Below are 17,500 nucleotides of genomic sequence, written 5' to 3' on the forward strand. Positions count from 1 at the left end.
GACACAATGAGTAACCATGGCGACAAAACAAGGGAGTGAAAAAAAACAGGAACTTAAAGAGTCCAAAGGTCAACAGAACATAGCCAAACAAGACATGACAGGAAGAGGTGCTTTCAGACATGGCTAGCTAGTTCGCGGCTAATGTCTATCCGCAGTCGGCAGCGTTGTAGCTACTTCTAAATCACTAATCCTCGCTTCCATGGCAATAAATAAAGTAAGTTCCTTACAAGTACCATTATCACTGCAGGACAAGGAATGGCTAAACATGCTTCACTACACACCGTAGCTCACCGCCTTCACAATGTCAACAAACACCATGGGTGGATCTACACCTGACATCCACTGGAATGATACCAAGTACAGGAGCATATCTAGTCGATACTACTATGATTACATCAATATTTCTTAGCATCACAAAATCTTTTTTTAATTTTTTTTATTTATATGATGTGTATAAACTCAGGAAATATGTCCCTGGACACATGAGGACCTAAATTATAACCATTGTTTGATCCTGTAACGACTTAGTATCGGATTCATACCTAAATTTGTGGTATCATCCAAAATGAATGTGAAGCATTTAAACAACAGAAGAATAAGGGATTATTACATTTTAACAGAAGTGTAGATGTTAAAAGAGCAAATAACCAGATATTAACACCCCTGGACACCCCTGCTTTAAAGCGCCCTTCGCCACCTAACTGCTTGTAATAATAATTGCTTACTGTAAATACACACACAATCTTTTAAATGAAACACATTGCTGCCAAAACTCTGGTGTGGCTATAAAATATTTGAGTACTATCACGTCAAAAACATATATGGTACAGTGGTACCTTGGTTTTTGTTAGTAGTGGTACCTCAACTTAAGAGTGATTTGACATACAAGCTAAGCTGTCTCTCAGCTTTAAGTTGCAAGCATACCCCACAGCCAGAGATCGACACAATCCTGCCCTCCGACTCTCATAGCTGGGGAAGTTCATGCCGAGGAGAAGAAGCGGATGACCGGATCGGAGAAAACATTAAAAATATACATACATTTATCCATAAAAATATGGAGAAGATGCCGACTCTGTGTTTGACGTCTGTGGTACACGGACACAGCAAGTTGTCAGCTCTGACCTCTCCCGTCCGTCACTCAAATGCGACTTAAATGACCAACAATAAAAATGAATTACTTCATAAAACTACTTTAAAGTTATAGTTAAAGTAGCAATGATTGTCACACACACACTAGGTGTGGCCAAATGTGTTCTCTGCATTTGACCCATCCCCTTGTTCACTCTCTGGGAGGTGAGGTGAGGGGAGCAGTGAGCAGCAGCGGTGCCGCGCCCGGGAAATCAATTATGGTGATTTAACCCCCAATTCCAAGCCTTGATGCTGAGTGCCAAGCAGGGAGGTAATGGCTCCCATTTTTACAGTCTTTGGTATGACTCGACTGGGGTTTGAACTCACAACCTACCCATCTCAGGGCGGACACTCTAACCACTAGGCCACTGAGTGGTTTGTCGTAAACACTATTGCAGTGGTTCTCAAACACGGATAAAATGAAGTCCAAATAATTCCAATGGGCAGATTAGAGATCCGAGTGTTTTGAGTCAGGATTGACCTTCAGTGAGCATACTTTAGTAGGCGTGTCCTACAGGCTGCTTCTCCATTGTTCAGGCCAGTCGCAAACGGCTAAGCAAAATAGGCAGTTGCTGAAAGGGGGCCCCTGACAACTAGTTGGTATGGATTTGAAATGTAACAGCAACAACAATTTTGTGATTCAATGACGGGAAAATACAATGACAATGTCGGAGTAATGCAAAAGACTGTCAGAAATTGGAATCGGCCTCAAGGGGGCCCCTTCCAGCACGGCTCGGGTGCTGACTCTGCGCTTCCAACTACGCTTCAAAAATGAAACCAACTCACCCTCCAGGAAGCCAGAAGAGGAAAAAGGAGGAGACAGAGAAGACAAGAAGACACGGGTAAGACTGCTATTTGGGGGCCTTATGGCCACTTTGACACTGAAACTACTGCACCTGACTTCATGCTCATGTCAGTATCCTACATGCATGACAAAACATCTTTACTTTTGCTTGCTGAGCCCAGTAGTCAGGGTTCAGAATGGAAGAATACCATTTTGAAGTCGTTCCAAATAAATGTTAACTCTCATCATACCTCCTCTTTCTCCAAGGTGCTTTGCTCAACTACCTATTTCCTGTCCCTCCTCAAATTGGTGTCCCTGACACCAGTGATGATGAAGGTACAGTGAATGATTTCATATATTACAGTATTCAGACATACATACAAATGTCATCTTTTATTGGACTGTCCACAGCAGTCCCTGATGGGCATGTGACATGTTGTGTTAATATCCACACATGCAAAATGTACTCCATAAAGTCATTTCTTATTCCTTCAAAAGCGCCATCAACCTCACCTCAAGTTGTAAAGGAGGACAACGATGAAGAAAGCAGCATGTGCACCTCATCAAGGCAGCTGGAGTCCACACTACTTACCAAAGGTTGGAGGAATCTTCAAACAGAAACATTATGTGGACATTCTTGATTTGCTTATTCTTATTTATTTCATTATCTATTGAAGAAAGTTGTTTCTGTGTGGAAATTGTAAATATTTTGTATCTTTTGTGAAAACCACTTGCATATATTATATTTTGTATATAATTCTATATTTATTCAAGTTAAGTCAATTGTCTGTTATATTCATGTTGATTACACGTTTGATATATTTTATAAATATTTTACTTTTATTAAAAATGTACACAAATGTTTAGGACTGAAAAAAGGAGTGTGTGTGTCCACTAATTACCTTGAAAGCTGCCTGCTGTCTTGTAACAGGAAGTGGGACTTTCAATCAATCTTTGTTTATATAGCCCTAAATCACAAGTGTCTCAAAGGGCTGCACAAGCCACAACCACATCCTCGGTTCAGATCCCACTTCAGGGCAAGCAAAAACTCAACCCAGTGGGATGACAATGAGAAACCTTGGAGAGGACCGCGGATGTGGGGGTCCCCCCACCCCCTAGGGCGACCGGTGCAATGGATGTCGAGTGGATCTAACATAATAGTGAGAGTCCATAGTGGATCTAACATAATAGTGAGAGTCCAGTCCATAGTGGATCTAACATAATAGTGAGAGTCCAGTCCATGGTGGATCTAACATAATAGTGAGAGTCCAGTCCATAGTGGATCTAACATAATAGTGAGAGTCCATGGTGGATCTAACATAATAGTGAGAGTCCATGGTGGATCTAACATAATAGTGAGAGTCCATGGTGGATCTAACATAATAGTGAGAGTCCAGTCCATGGTGGATCTAACATAATAGTGATAGTCCATAGTGGATCTAACATAATAGTGAGAGTTCATAGTGGATCTAACATAATAGTGAGAGTCCATGGTGGATCTAACATAATAGTGAGAGTCCAGTCCATGGTGGATCTAACATAATAGTGAGAGTCCAGTCCATAGTGGATCTAACATAATAGTGAGAGTTCATAGTGGATCTAACATAATAGTGACAGTCCAGTCCATAGTGGATCTAACATAATAGTGAGAGTCCAGTCCATGGTGGATCTAACATAATAGTGAGAGTCCATAGTGGATCTAACATAATAGTGAGAGTCCATAGTGGATCTAACATAATAGTGAGAGTCCAGTCCATGGTGGATCTAACATAATAGTGAGAGTCCATAGTGGATCTAACATAATAGTGACAGTCCAGTCCATAGTGGATCTAACATAATAGTGAGAGTCCATAGTGGATCTAACATAATAGTGAGAGTCCAGTCTATAGTGGATCTAACATAATAGTGAGAGTCCAGTCCATAGTGGATCTAACATAATAGTGTGAGAGTCCAGTCCATAGTGGATCTAACATAATAGTGAGAGTTTAGTCTATAGTGGATCTAACATAATAGTGAGAGTCCAGTCCATAGTGGATCTAACATAATAGTGAGAGTCCAGTCTATAGTGGATCTAACATAATAGTGAGAGTCCAGTCCATAGTGGATCTAACATAATAGTGTGAGAGTCCAGTCCATAGTGGATCTAACATAATAGTGAGAGTTTAGTCTATAGTGGATCTAACATAATAGTGAGAGTCCAGTCCATAGTGGATCTAACATAATAGTGTGAGAGTCCAGTCCATAGTGGATCTAACATAATAGTGAGAGTTTAGTCTATAGTGGATCTAACATAATAGTGAGAGTCCAGTCTATAGTGGATCTAACATAATAGTGAGAGTCCAGTCCATAGTGGATCTAACATAATAGTGAGAGTCCAGTCTATAGTGTGGCCAGCAGGAGACCATCCCGAGCGGAGATAGGTCAGCAGTGCAGAGATGTCCCCAAGCGACGCACAGTCAAGCGGTCCACCCCGGGTCCCAACTCTGGACAGCTAGCACTTCATCCATGGGCACTGAACTTGTGCCCCCCCCCCCCCCCCCCACACACACACACAAGGGAGGGGGGGGGGGGGCAGAAAAGAAAAATGGCAGATCAACTGTTCTAAAAAGGAGGTCTATTTAAAGGCAAGAGTATACAAATGAGTTTTAAGATGAGACTTAAATGCTTCTACTGAGGTAGCATCTCCAACTGTTACCGGGAGGACATTCCAGAGTACTGGAGCCCCAATATAAAACGCTCTATGGCCCGCAGACTTTTTTGGGACTCTGGGAATCACTAATAAGCCAGAGTCCTTTGAAGGCAGATTTCTTGCCAGGACATAATGTACAATACAATCGGCAAGATCATTTGTGTTTGAGTGACGGAGCCGAGAAGTCAGAGTTATCAGCAAAAGATATGAATGTCTCCGTTCCAAAGATAATGCTAGAACGTCCAGTTTGGCGAGTCTGGAGACAACGCAAACTGAAATACAGAACCTAAACACAGAACCTGCAACTTCTCTATATTTTCATGGATAAATGTTTGGATGTTTGTTTGTTTTTTACTTCTCCTCTTTGATACAAATGTTCTTAGGTCTGGTGGTTGGAGGGCAGGATTGTGTCGCTCTCTGGTGGTGGGCTGGTGACAAATACGACTTCAACTGGCGGCAACAATGCTCCTTACTCAAATGATGCTTGCTACTTAAAAAGTAAATGAAAGCACAGACACGTGGATGGACATTTTTCTTTGAGATGCTGTCATTGTCATAAAAATAAAATGGTTCACCACACAAATGAAGATGTGGATCAATTAGTAGAATATGAATGTCTCTTGTCCATGTGGGCTTGTGACTAAGGTGACCTGGAATACAATTAGGCTGCTAGTAGAATATGAATGTCTCTTGTCCATCTGACTGTTTCTTGTCCATCTAAGGTGACCTGGAATACAATTAGGCTGCTAGTAGAATATGACTGTCTCTTGTCCATCTAAGGTGACCTGGAATACAATTAGGCTGCTAGTAGAATATGACTGTCTCTTGTCCATCTGACTGTCTCTTGTCCATCTAAGGTGACCTGGAATACAGCAGTGTGCTGCTCGGGACTTTAGTGATGCAAGACGTCCAGCTGGGCCTCTTCATCGCTCTCATGCCCACCATGACCAAGGTTCAGAGTGGAGCCGCAGACAGGTCAGTAATCCTTGTCTCCATGTTTCTCTGCACTGGGGTGGGTATTGAATTCGGTACTCATGTAGGCACCGACCCAATTCCATCGATGATACCGGGTACCAAACCACATCAAATCAAACGATAATATATATATTTTTTTAATGTTTTTGAACGTGACGTCACGTCTGGTTGCACTCGGCACTGGGCGGGCAAACAAGCATTCAGAACATCCATCCATTTTCTACCGCTTGTCCGTTGTAAGTTAATAATACTAACACATGTTAGCATATTAGCTGATTTTTGTTTCAATCCTGTGCTTTTTATGAGGTTATGCTTATGTTGAACGTTTACAAAAGACTGATAACAAATCATTAAAATCACAAGTTTATTCAATGTTATTGAAAAAAATAGTTTAAAATAACACAAAGTTTTCTGCAACTGAAAAAGCTGTCGCAAATTCAGGCATTTGCCACGACCATCACCAAAAAGTGGCAAGTACAGTCAGGCTCCACCTTTAAAAGTGCGCTAGCTCAATGCTAATTTATGTTGGGATATTCCATAGACATGCTGCGGATTAGCGTTGGCCATTTTACATGACTTGATTGATTGATTGATTGATACTTTTATTAGTAGATTGCACAGTACAGTACATATTCCCTATAATTGACCACTAAATGGTAACACCCCAATAAGTTTTTCAACTCGTTTAAGTCGGGGTCCACCTTCATCAATTCATGGTACAAATATATACTATCAACATAATACAGTCATCACACAAGTTAATCATCATAGTATATACATTGAATTATTGACATTATTTACAATCTGGGGGGTGGGCTGGGGCGGGGGGTTAGGTAGGCTGACCTTACGTCCTCTTTTCCCCGGATATGTCCTCTTCTGTGGGACTTTCCGGGGTGTCCGGGCATAATTTCTTAAATGCCTCAAATGTGCGGCGTTGTGAGGATTGTGTGTATTTCAATGTAAGTACATGGTTAAGGAGTTAAAAACAAAAGAAATTGTGAAGTGGTGCGCACGCAGCAACATTTGTGAGGGAGGGGCAAAAAACAGAACAAGAGGGCAAAGTAGTGGATTGCGCGCTAATCAAGGCATACTTGGTCAACAGCCACACAGGTCACACTGAGGGTGGCCGTATAAACAATGCCAACACTGTTACAAATATGTGTGAAGCCACACCAAACAAGAATGACAAACACATTTCGGGAGAACATCCACACCGTAACACAACATAAACATAACAGAACAAATACCCAGAACCCCTTGTAACATTAACTCTTCCGGTACGCTACAATAATGGGAAATGTAAGAAAAAAGATACATAACAACTGGACAGCACTGTTATTATTATCAGATGTTAAATACAAATTGTTCTCTTTTATTCTTAAACAGCTGACATTTATCAAGGCATGAAGAACAGACATTAAAGTTCAGAAAATAGTTAGCGGCATGGAGGAAGATGGGTTGAAATGTGCAAGGTGGTGTCATTGTTGATGTTCCCGCTCTGACCCCAGCTTGGTGTTTGGCTGCATGCGAGTACTGTACCTTCTGGCCCACATCCTGATGTCGCTGGCTGCCGTGCTGCTCCTCTGTGTCTTGCTCAAGTACTTTGTGGTGGGCCCCTTTTACAAGAAACTACACGCCCAGAGCAAAGGCAAGAAGGAGATCCTGGTGCTGGGGGTTTCAGCGTTTGTTTTTTGCATGATCTCGGTACGTGCACTGCTAGCTTTGATTTCTCTTCCAAATGCTCCTTTTTAACTTACATCAGCCATCGCTTGATACTCACTAAGGTAACAGAGTTTCTGCACGTTTCCATGGAGTTGGGCTGTTTCCTGGCCGGGATGCTGCTGTCCTCCCAGGGTCACCTGGTCACTGCAGAGGTCTTGGGCTGCTTTTAGCCCATCCAGGATTTCCTCGCCATCATCTTCTTCGCCTCCATCGGTGAGGTGCACTGCTCACTTTCACCACTAGAGTGTGATGATGTACTAAAGATGTTGATGTGACGCTGCAGGCCTCCACGTCTTCCCCACATTCGTACTGTATGAACTCACTGTTCTGGTGGCTCTGACGCTCACACTCGTCATCCTCAAGGTAACACACACTTGTCCGCTCCGGTATTGGGGGTCCTATGTTGGCTTCTACTCATAAAGTACCACGGTACTTACCAATAAAAAAGGTGTTATAATGCCTCTGAAAAATACCTGTCCTTTTTTCTCATGGACATGATGCTGTGGTTAAATTGTTGCTAATATGAGCTGAGACCTATGTGAGTCAGCACACACACAAAGCACTTACAAGCGCAAACAACCTGGAGACAGAAGACATATTTGGCTTTAAAACTATGGTTAATGTAATAAAAATGATACAACTTAAAACATGTAGGGTTGGACAATATAGACAATATATGATATGAATCACGGGTGTCCAAACCACGGCCCACGGGCCAATTGCAGTGCGCCTGTGTCTTTAATTTGGCCCTCGAGATGGCATGACTTTAACAGCAATCAAGCTGGGCAGGGTGTTTACATCCATCCATCCATTTCCTACCGCTTGTCCCTTTCGGGGTTGCAGGGGGTGCTGGAGCCTATCTCAGCTGCATCCGGACAGAAGGCGTTTACATGTTAAAATCAAATATCTGAAAAATTGATAGATGCTTATTTTTGGCCATCTTGTGGACAACACACCATTTATTTCATAGCGTAGAAAATCTAAAATTCATCCAGCACAAAAATTCACCAAACATGTTACATCTAACACAACTTGATCACTGAATTTGTGGATATTATAAAAAAACATCCAACCACCATAAAAAATTAAAAACTGCACCCATTTAAATCCATTGCCAGGCATGATGGCGGAGAAAAGGAGTTTAAGTTTAACATACTCCTATTGTTCACTTCTAAGAATTATTAATTATATATCCATTATATTATTATAATATGTAAATAGATAGTACTTTATTGATTCCTTCAGGAGAGTTCCCTCAGGAAAATATCATACATGTGTACATTCATATATATATATATATATATATATATATATATATATGTATATATATATGTATGTATATATATATATATATATATATATATATATATATATATATATATATATATATATATATATATATATATATATATATATATATATATATATATATATATATAAGGGACGGTGTGGTGCAGTGGGAGAGTGGCCGTGAGCGACCCGAGGGTCCCTGGTTCAATCCCCACCTAGTACCAACCTCGTTGTGTCCTGAGCAAGACACTTCACCCTTGCTCCTGATGGGTGCTGGTTGGCGCCTTGCATGGCAGCTCCCTCCATCAGTGTGTGAATGTGGAAGTAGTGTCAAAGCGCTTTGAGTACCTTGAAGGTAGAAAAGCGCTATACAAGTACAACCCATTTATCATTTACTTATATATGCAGATGGCTTTCAGACATTTTTTTAATCCAATCTGGCCCCCCAGTCAAAAAGTTTGGACACCCCTGATATAAATGATATAAATTTGTCCGACGATGGCGTTTTTAAAGCTTTTGTTATATCCTGATAATGCATGTTGATGTACGGCAAATTCAACAGTGACAAGAGAACTAATGCTTCCTCAATGCACAGTCCTTAGTAAGCAGCTAACGTCCCTCCACAGTGTTTTACTACTTTGAAATCACTAATCCTCAAACAAGCTAAGTTTCTTCCAGGTATCTTCCTTGCAGGATGAGGAATAGCCAAACATGCTCCACTACACACTGTAGGAGGATACAGTAGCTCACTGCTAACAGCAAGCTAGCACTCCCAAATGCAAACAAAGGGTTGGATTTATCGACTGTAACGATGCCATGTACAAGAGCCGTATATACTCCATACTACAATGATTACAGTCATTATCACTAAATCTTTGGTTGTTTTTTTATTGTTTATAATTTCAGGAAATAGGTCCCTAGACACAGGAGAACTTTAATTATGACCAATGTATGATCCTGTAACTACTTGGTATCGGATCCATACCCAAATGTATTGTATCGGCAACAACTTATGTCAAGTATCAAAAAAGAGACGAATAAGTGATTTTACATTTGAACGGAAGTGTAGATAGAAGATGTTAAAAGAGAAAGTAAGCAGATATTAACAGTAAATGAACAAGTAGATTATCATCCATTTTGTACAGCTTGTCCCTCGTAATGTTGACTAAATAATAGAATGAGAAATGACACAATATGTTACTGCATATGTAGGAGCCTTTGTAAGCTGCTTACTCCTAAAAGAGAAAATGTCTAGCATGTTCACTACCTTATTTAATACCAATGTATTTCAATGTTCAAAAATTGTTCTTTGAGCCCAAAAAGAAAGTTATGTTTAATCCATCATAAGATTGGATGTTAAAAACATTTTTGTGGTGCCATATGTTTAGAAAAGTGGTATGGGAACAACCCTGGTCCTAAGTGCTGCTCCATCTTCCCCGTTCTTCTCCTCCCAGTTCCTGATGGCCGTGGTGGTGTTGTCCGTCATCTTGCCGCCCAGCTCTCGCCACATCCGCTGGGTGGTCTCAGCCGGTCTGGCACAAGTCAGCGAGTTCTCCTTCGTCCTCAGCAGCCGTGCGCGGCGTGCCGGCATCATCTCCAGAGAGGTTGGTGCTCACTGAAAAGCGAGTGTCAGTGCTGAGATGTCATACCCAACTTAAGGTGGGGATTGTGCTGGACTTGTCGTGGCCTCAAGATGTAGATAGCGTGCAGGTAAACACTTTTTAAAAGCGAGTGTCAGTGCTGAGATGTCATACCCAACTTAAGGTAGAGATTGTGCTGGACTTGTCGTGGCCTCAAGATGTAGATAGCGTGCAGGTAAACACTATTTAAAAGCAAGTGTCAGTGCTGAGATGTCATACCCAACTTAAGGTGGGGATTGTGCTGGACTTGTCGTGGCCTCAAGATGTAGATAGCGTGCAGGTAAACACTATTTAAAAGCGAGTGTCAGTGCTGAGATGTCATACCCAACTTTAAGTAGAGATTGTGCTGGACTTGTCGTGGCCTCAAGATGTAGATAGCGTGCAGGTAAACACTATTTAAAAGCGAGTGTCAGTGCTGAGATGTCATACCCAACTTAAGGTAGAGATTGTGCTGGACTTGTCGTGGTCTCAAGATGTAGATAGCGTGCAGGTAAACACTATTTAAAAGCGAGTGTCAGTGCTGAGATGTCATACCCAACTTTAAGTAGAGATTGTGCTGGACTTGTCGTGGCCTCAAGATGTAGATAGCATGCAGGTAAACACTATTTAAAAGCGAGTGTCAGTGCTGAGATGTCATACCCAACTTTAAGTAGAGATTGTGCTGGACTTGTCGTGGCCTCAAGATGTAGATAGCGTGCAGGTAAACACTATTTAAAAGCGAGTGTCAGTGCTGAGATGTCATACCCAACTTTAAGTAGAGATTGTGCTGGACTTGTCGTGGCCTCAAGATGTAGATAGCGTGCAGGTAAACACTATTTAAAAGCGAGTGTCAGTGCTGAGATGTCATACCCAACTTAAGGTGGGGATTGTGCTGGACTTGTCGTGGTCTCAAGATGTAGATAGCGTGCAGGTAAACACTATTTAAAAGCAAGTGTCAGTGCTGAGATGTCATACCCAACTTTAAGTAGAGATTGTGCTGGACTTGTCGTGGCCTCAAGATGTAGATAGCGTGCAGGTAAACACTATTTAAAAGCGAGTGTCAGTGCTGAGATGTCATACCCAACTTAAGGTGGGGATTGTGCTGGACTTGTCGTGGCCTCAAGATGTAGATAGCGTGCAGGTAAACACTATTTAAAAGCAAGTGTCAGTGCTGAGATGTCATACCCAACTTTAAGTAGAGATTGTGCTGGACTTGTCGTGGCCTCAAGATGTAGATAGCGTGCAGGTAAACACTATTTAAAAGCGAGTGTCAGTGCTGAGATGTCATACCCAACTTAAGGTGGGGATTGTGCTGGACTTGTCGTGGCCTCAAGATGTAGATAGCGTGCAGGTAAACACTATTTAAAAGCAAGTGTCAGTGCTGAGATGTCATACCCAACTTTAAGTAGAGATTGTGCTGGACTTGTCGTGGCCTCAAGATGTAGATAGCGTGCAGGTAAACACTATTTAAAAGCGAGTGTCAGTGCTGAGATGTCATACCCAACTTTAAGTAGAGATTGTGCTGGACTTGTCGTGGCCTCAAGATGTAGATAGCGTGCAGGTAAACACTATTTAAAAGCGAGTGTCAATGCTGAGATGTCATACCCAACTTAAGGTGGGGATTGTGCTGGACTTGTCGTGGCCTCAAGATGTAGATAGCGTGCAGGTAAACACTATTTAAAAGTGAGTGTCAGTGCTGAGATGTCATACCCAACTTTAAGTAGAGATTGTGCTGGACTTGTCGTGGCCTCAAGATGTAGATAGCGTGCAGGTAAACACTATTTAAAAGCGAGTGTCAGTGCTGAGATGTCATACCCAACTTAAGGTAGAGATTGTGCTGGACTTGTCGTGGTCTCAAGATGTAGATAGCGTGCAGGTAAACACTATTTAAAAGCGAGTGTCAGTGCTGAGATGTCATACCCAACTTTAAGTAGAGATTGTGCTGGACTTGTCGTGGCCTCAAGATGTAGATAGCGTGCAGGTAAACACTATTTAAAATAACAGTAGAGTGAAAACACAAGTTGCCACTATATTGAAACCATTATCAGTTACGTCTGATTCATGACAGCAAAAGATTGACAAAAATGACTAGTAAATAGTTATGAACAAAATCAATTTCACAAAGATTCCCAAGCCATTTTGAGAGATACCGTATATTCCGGACCATCTTTTTTCATACCATAGGCATCCGTCTGTCAGTAATGACGATGGCTTGCGTCTGGGGGGAGTTGGTTCTTTCTTGAATCGATGATTTCTCCCACCGTCCAAGCTGGCGCCAATCGGGTGGAACTTAAGACTGTGTTGTCTCCTCCCTTTTGGGGGGAGGCTGGAGTGACCTCTCCGTGGCCAAGCCTGGGCAGAAAGTATGGAGATCTTGGGTTGTCCAGACATCAAGATCCCCCTCTGGGCCGTGTGGATGTGGCCCAGAGGAAAGCAAGGCAATACATCTGACATCGACTTGGCCGCAGGAACTGCCGGCGGGGGGCCAGCAATGACACCCAGTCGCCTCAGGGGCTCCACTCCTCATTTTCTGTCTGGGTTTTCTCCCGTAGCCTTACCTTCTCCCAAAGATACCACAAGGGAGGGGTGGGGGGTATGACACCTATGTGACCCATAGATGGGGCAGTGGTTGGCGGATGCCAGGGCGTGTCCACACACCAGTGGGCCTGCACACCTCGCCTCCGGGGCCCACTGCTGCTCCGAGATCCTCTAGTTTAGCCTGGGACCGCAAGGAGGCTCTGTAGGAGTCTTGGTGGTGGAGAGGCTGTGTACCGGCAAGAGGAGGCTTACACGCTCGGCTCCTCTTCCCCCCCCCTGTAAGGAGGGCTAGTTGGGGGCAGTAACTGAAAGCAGACACTAGCAGGCAGAAGCAGCATGCAGCATGCAGCATGCAACATGTGCTAACTACAAGCACTTCTACAACACACATTTTTTTCATATATAAGGCACATTAAAGGAGTCTTATTATTATCATTTATTTATTTATTTTCTAAATTGAAAACACTTGCTTGTGGTCTAAATAACATGTAAATTGGTCAAAATGTTGCATTGATGATGACACATCATCTTCAAGTCGCTTTGTGAAATTCGGCGTTTTGTGGGCGGTCTTATTGATGTGCCTCCACTTCGACGGCGTCTTCTCTCCGTCATCTTTGTTGTAGCGGTGTAGCGTGCAAGGACGGGAGTGGAAGAAGTGTCAAAAGATGGAGCTAACTGTTTTAATGACAGTCACACTTCAATCAGTAACAGAGCAGCATCTCCTCATCCGCCAGAAATATGTCCCGTGAAAAACCGTCCGAGCAGAACTCTCTAATAACTAAAGTTCCTCAGGTGAATAATATAAACTCACTACACCGGTATGTTTTAGCGCTTTCATGGTGAGTTTACTGACAGATATAAGTAAGAACTTTACATTACTTTATATTAGAAATGGCAACAGCGGAGAATGAATGTCCCATGAATTGGTTAACGTGGACCCCGACTTAAACAAGTTGAGAAACTTATTGGGGTGTTACCATTTAGTGGTCAATTTTACGGAATATGTACTGTACTGTGTAATCTACTAATAAAAGTATCAATCAATCAATCAAAACCATAACAAGAAGATAGAGATAAAGAAGAAGCTTAGCCACTACGGTGTCCACACGGACTACAAAGGCGGACTGGTACATTTTTTTCAGGATTCATGCAGATCCCAAATACGGATCAGCAGGTACTGTAAGGTAAGAACAGTTGCTTTCGTCTAATATCGTGAAACAAAACACCAGATAATGTCTTACCTTATACACACGCCATAATAATACTCTTATGTTTAATGTGCCGACAATCCATCAAGCGGTGCAGTTCCATAACTTACCAAAGTCCTACTAAAACATTTTGATAGATTTTTGAGCACCGTGTGTCATGTTCTATATTTTCAATGGAACATATAATACATTAATGAGGAAGTAGAGGATGAACCTCAGATCCCTTCCCCATCAACAACAATGTTCATCAAGCAGACTTTGTGAGAGCCAACAACGATTACTTTGGGAAAAATGATGAACCAGAACCTCATATTTTTAAGCCCGAACACAGAGGATGAGCAATAAGTTTTAGAAGTTGAATGTTAAACGTATGTGGCTTTATTAAAACAATGTAGCATTAGCAGCTCTGCTAGTTGCTAAACATACACACTAACCATAATAAAACACTTACTGTATAATTTTCACTCTCATTGGGATGTCGACTGACGAGAAGCTCACATAATTACGTTTAGATGAAGAATCAATCGTTTATCAAATTGCAGTTGTCAATTATGGTTTTTTGATCATTTGAATTTAAAACGGTATAATACGAACCATCGGGGGATTTACCGCCGTTAATAATACTGTTTATCATTAGATCTTGGAGACGTTTTATGTGTGTAATATGCAGCTAGAATGATTTAATACTTACGTGTTGTTTCAGACTGCAGTTTTTGTTGCATATGTCTAGCATGTGTGCTTAGCTGCTGTGTAGCTGCCAGCTCCGAGTCGCCTACATGTTTGCCTTTTTGGAAATGACTAAAATGGAAGAAAAGATCAACTGCGAGCAAATGAGACTCAATGGATTCCAACAATGTAAAAATGTTTGATATATATTTTGTGTGTTGATGTGCTCAGGTGTACCTGCTGGTTCTGAGCGTCACCACCCTCAGCTTGCTGCTGGCACCTGTCCTGTGGAGAGTGACGACGCACAGATGGCTGTCACGAGCCGTCTTGTGAGCAGAACACTTGCAGGACCACATTTCTGTCAACTCCACCGCATTTAACTCAACTTGCACAATCGGGGCCTGATCTACCAAAGAGGTTTGCCAGTACTAAAAATGTGCAAGCTAGCTCATCGACTCATCCCAATCACTGAGGAATGTGTTTGTCTTTATAAAGATCGCTGCCGTTGTGTCCTTGGGCAGGACACTTCACCCTTTGGCCCCGGTGCCGCTCACACTGGTGAATGAATGATGAATGAATGACGGGTGGTGGTCGGAGGGGCCGTAGGTGCAAACTGGCAGCCACGCTTCCCTCAGTCTACCCTGTGGCTACTGATGTAGCTTACCACCACCTATGTGTGAATGAATGATGAATGAATGACAGGTGGTGGTCGGAGGGGCCGTAGGTGCAAACTGGCAGCCACGCTTCCGTCAGTCTACCCCACAGATGTAGCTTACCACCACCTATGTGTGAATGAATGATGAATGAATGACAGGTGGTGGTCGGAAGGGCCGTAGGTGCAAACTGGCAGCCACGCTTCCGTCAGTCTACCCTGTGGCTACTGATGTAGCTTACCACCACCTATGTGTGAATGAATGATGGCTTCCCACTTCTCTGTCAGTGCTTTGAGTGTCTAACATAGAAAAGCGCTATATAAATCTAACCCATTATTATTATTATTATTATTATATACTGACTATCAGGACAGCCACAACATGCAGATGTAATCATTTAGCACTCACTAAGTGGTGAATACTACGTGCAAACTGACAGGGACTCACATTGTGAAGAGGCAATGATAGACTTTTGTTTACTTGTACTGTCAGAAATCAAACATTTAGGGTGTGCCACACCTTCCGCCCGATTGGAGCTGAGATAGGCACCAGTGCCCCCAGAAAAGGGAATAAGCGGTAGAAAATGGATGGATGGATGGATGGCGTACATTCACACTGTCGGGTAGGATGTCCAATTCAGATTTTTTGGGGTCAAATCCGATTTTTTGATGTACTCGTTCAAATTGGAAAAAAAAAAAAAAAAAGCCAATGCAATCTGACTCCCGGACAGACGTGACGTCACACGTGTTTATGGAAGTGAAAATGTGGCTCCAAGTCCAGTAGGTCTCAGTCCTGGCACTTTCAAGGATTCTGTGCAATCAATCAATGTTTACTTTTACAGCCCTAAATCATAAGTGTCTCAAAGGGCTGCGCAAGCCACAACCACATCCTCGGTTCAGATTCCACATCAGGGCAAGGAAAAACTCAACCCAGTGGGATGACAATGGGAAACCTTGGAGGGGACCAGTCCATAGTGGATCTAACATAATAGTGAGAGTCCAGTCCATAGTGGATCTAACATAATAGTGAGAGTCCAGTCCATAGTGGATCTAACATAATAGTGATAGTCCAGTCCATAGTGGATCTAACATAATAGTGAGAGTCCAGTCCATAGTGGATCTAACATAATAGTGAGAGTCCAGTCCATAGTGGATCTAACATAATAGTGAGAGTCCAGTCCATAGTGGATCTAACATAATAGTGAGAGTCCAGTCCATAGTGGATCTAACATAATAGTGATAGTCCAGTCCATAGTGGATCTAACATAATAGTGAGAGTCCAGTCCATAGTGGATCTAACATAATAGTGAGAGTCCAGTCCATAGTGGATCTAACATAATAGTGAGAGTCCAGTCCATAGTGGATCTAACATAATAGTGAGAGTCCAGTCCATAGTGGATCTAACATAATAGTGAGAGTCCAGTCCATAGTGGATCTAACATAATAGTGAGAGTCCAGTCCATAGTGGATCTAACATAATAGTGTGAGAGTCCAGTCCATAGTGGATCTAACATAATATTGTGAGAGTCCAGTCCATAGTGGATCTAACATAATAGTGAGAGTCCAGTCCATAGTGGATCTAACACAATAGTGAGAGTCCAGTCCATAGTGGATCTAACATAATAGTGAGAGTCCAGTCCATAGTGGATCTAACATAATAGTGTGAGAGTCCAGTCCATAGTGGATCTAACATAATATTGTGAGAGTCCAGTCCATAGTGGATCTAACATAATATTGTGAGAGTCCAGTCCATAGTGGATCTAACATAATAGTGAGAGTCCAGTCCATAGTGGATCTAACATAATAGTGCGAGAGTCCAGTCCATAGTGGATCTAACATAATAGTGAGAGTCCAGTCCATAGTGGATCTAACATAATAGTGTGAGAGTCCAGTCCATAGTGGATCTAACATAATAGTGAGAGTCCAGTCCATAGTGGATCTAACACAATAGTGAGAGTCCAGTCCATAGTGGATCTAACATAATAGTGAGAGTCCAGTCCATAGTGGATCTAACATAATAGTGTGAGAGTCCAGTCCATAGTGGATCTAACATAATATTGTGAGAGTCCAGTCCATAGTGGATCTAACATAATATTGTGAGAGTCCAGTCCATAGTGGATCTAACATAATAGTGAGAGTCCAGTCCATAGTGGATCTAACATAATAGTGCGAGAGTCCAGTCCATAGTGGATCTAACATAATAGTGAGAGTCCAGTCCATAGTGGATCT

At 42.2% G+C, this 17,500-nt stretch overlaps 2 protein-coding genes across 2 annotated transcripts in view; both read left to right on the plus strand.

Annotated features, from left to right (window-relative positions):
* tmco3 (transmembrane and coiled-coil domains 3) overlaps positions 1 to 17,500 on the plus strand; it is a 140,155-nt gene that overhangs the window by 117,991 nt on the left and 4,664 nt on the right. Inside the window, 6 exon segments of the mRNA XM_061887471.1 lie at positions 5,459 to 5,576; positions 7,085 to 7,280; positions 7,361 to 7,511; positions 7,582 to 7,661; positions 10,043 to 10,192; positions 14,851 to 17,500. The exon segment at positions 14,851 to 17,500 is cut by the window's right edge and continues 4,664 nt beyond it. Of these exon segments, the coding sequence (XP_061743455.1) occupies positions 5,459 to 5,576; positions 7,085 to 7,280; positions 7,361 to 7,511; positions 7,582 to 7,661; positions 10,043 to 10,192; positions 14,851 to 14,952 (797 nt within the window). The 3' untranslated portion in view covers positions 14,953 to 17,500.
* The window catches only part of LOC133543073 (transmembrane protein 255B), a 63,443-nt gene continuing 60,841 nt past the window's right edge, over positions 14,899 to 17,500 (plus strand). Inside the window, exon 1 of the mRNA XM_061887474.1 lies at positions 14,899 to 15,036. The gene's annotated coding sequence lies outside the window, so the exon portion shown is untranslated. The remainder of the gene's footprint in view (positions 15,037 to 17,500) is intronic.

The sequence above is a fragment of the Nerophis ophidion genome, linkage group LG25 (assembly GCF_033978795.1).
Source record: "Nerophis ophidion isolate RoL-2023_Sa linkage group LG25, RoL_Noph_v1.0, whole genome shotgun sequence".
In the NCBI taxonomy this organism is placed as follows: domain Eukaryota; kingdom Metazoa; phylum Chordata; class Actinopteri; order Syngnathiformes; family Syngnathidae; genus Nerophis; species Nerophis ophidion.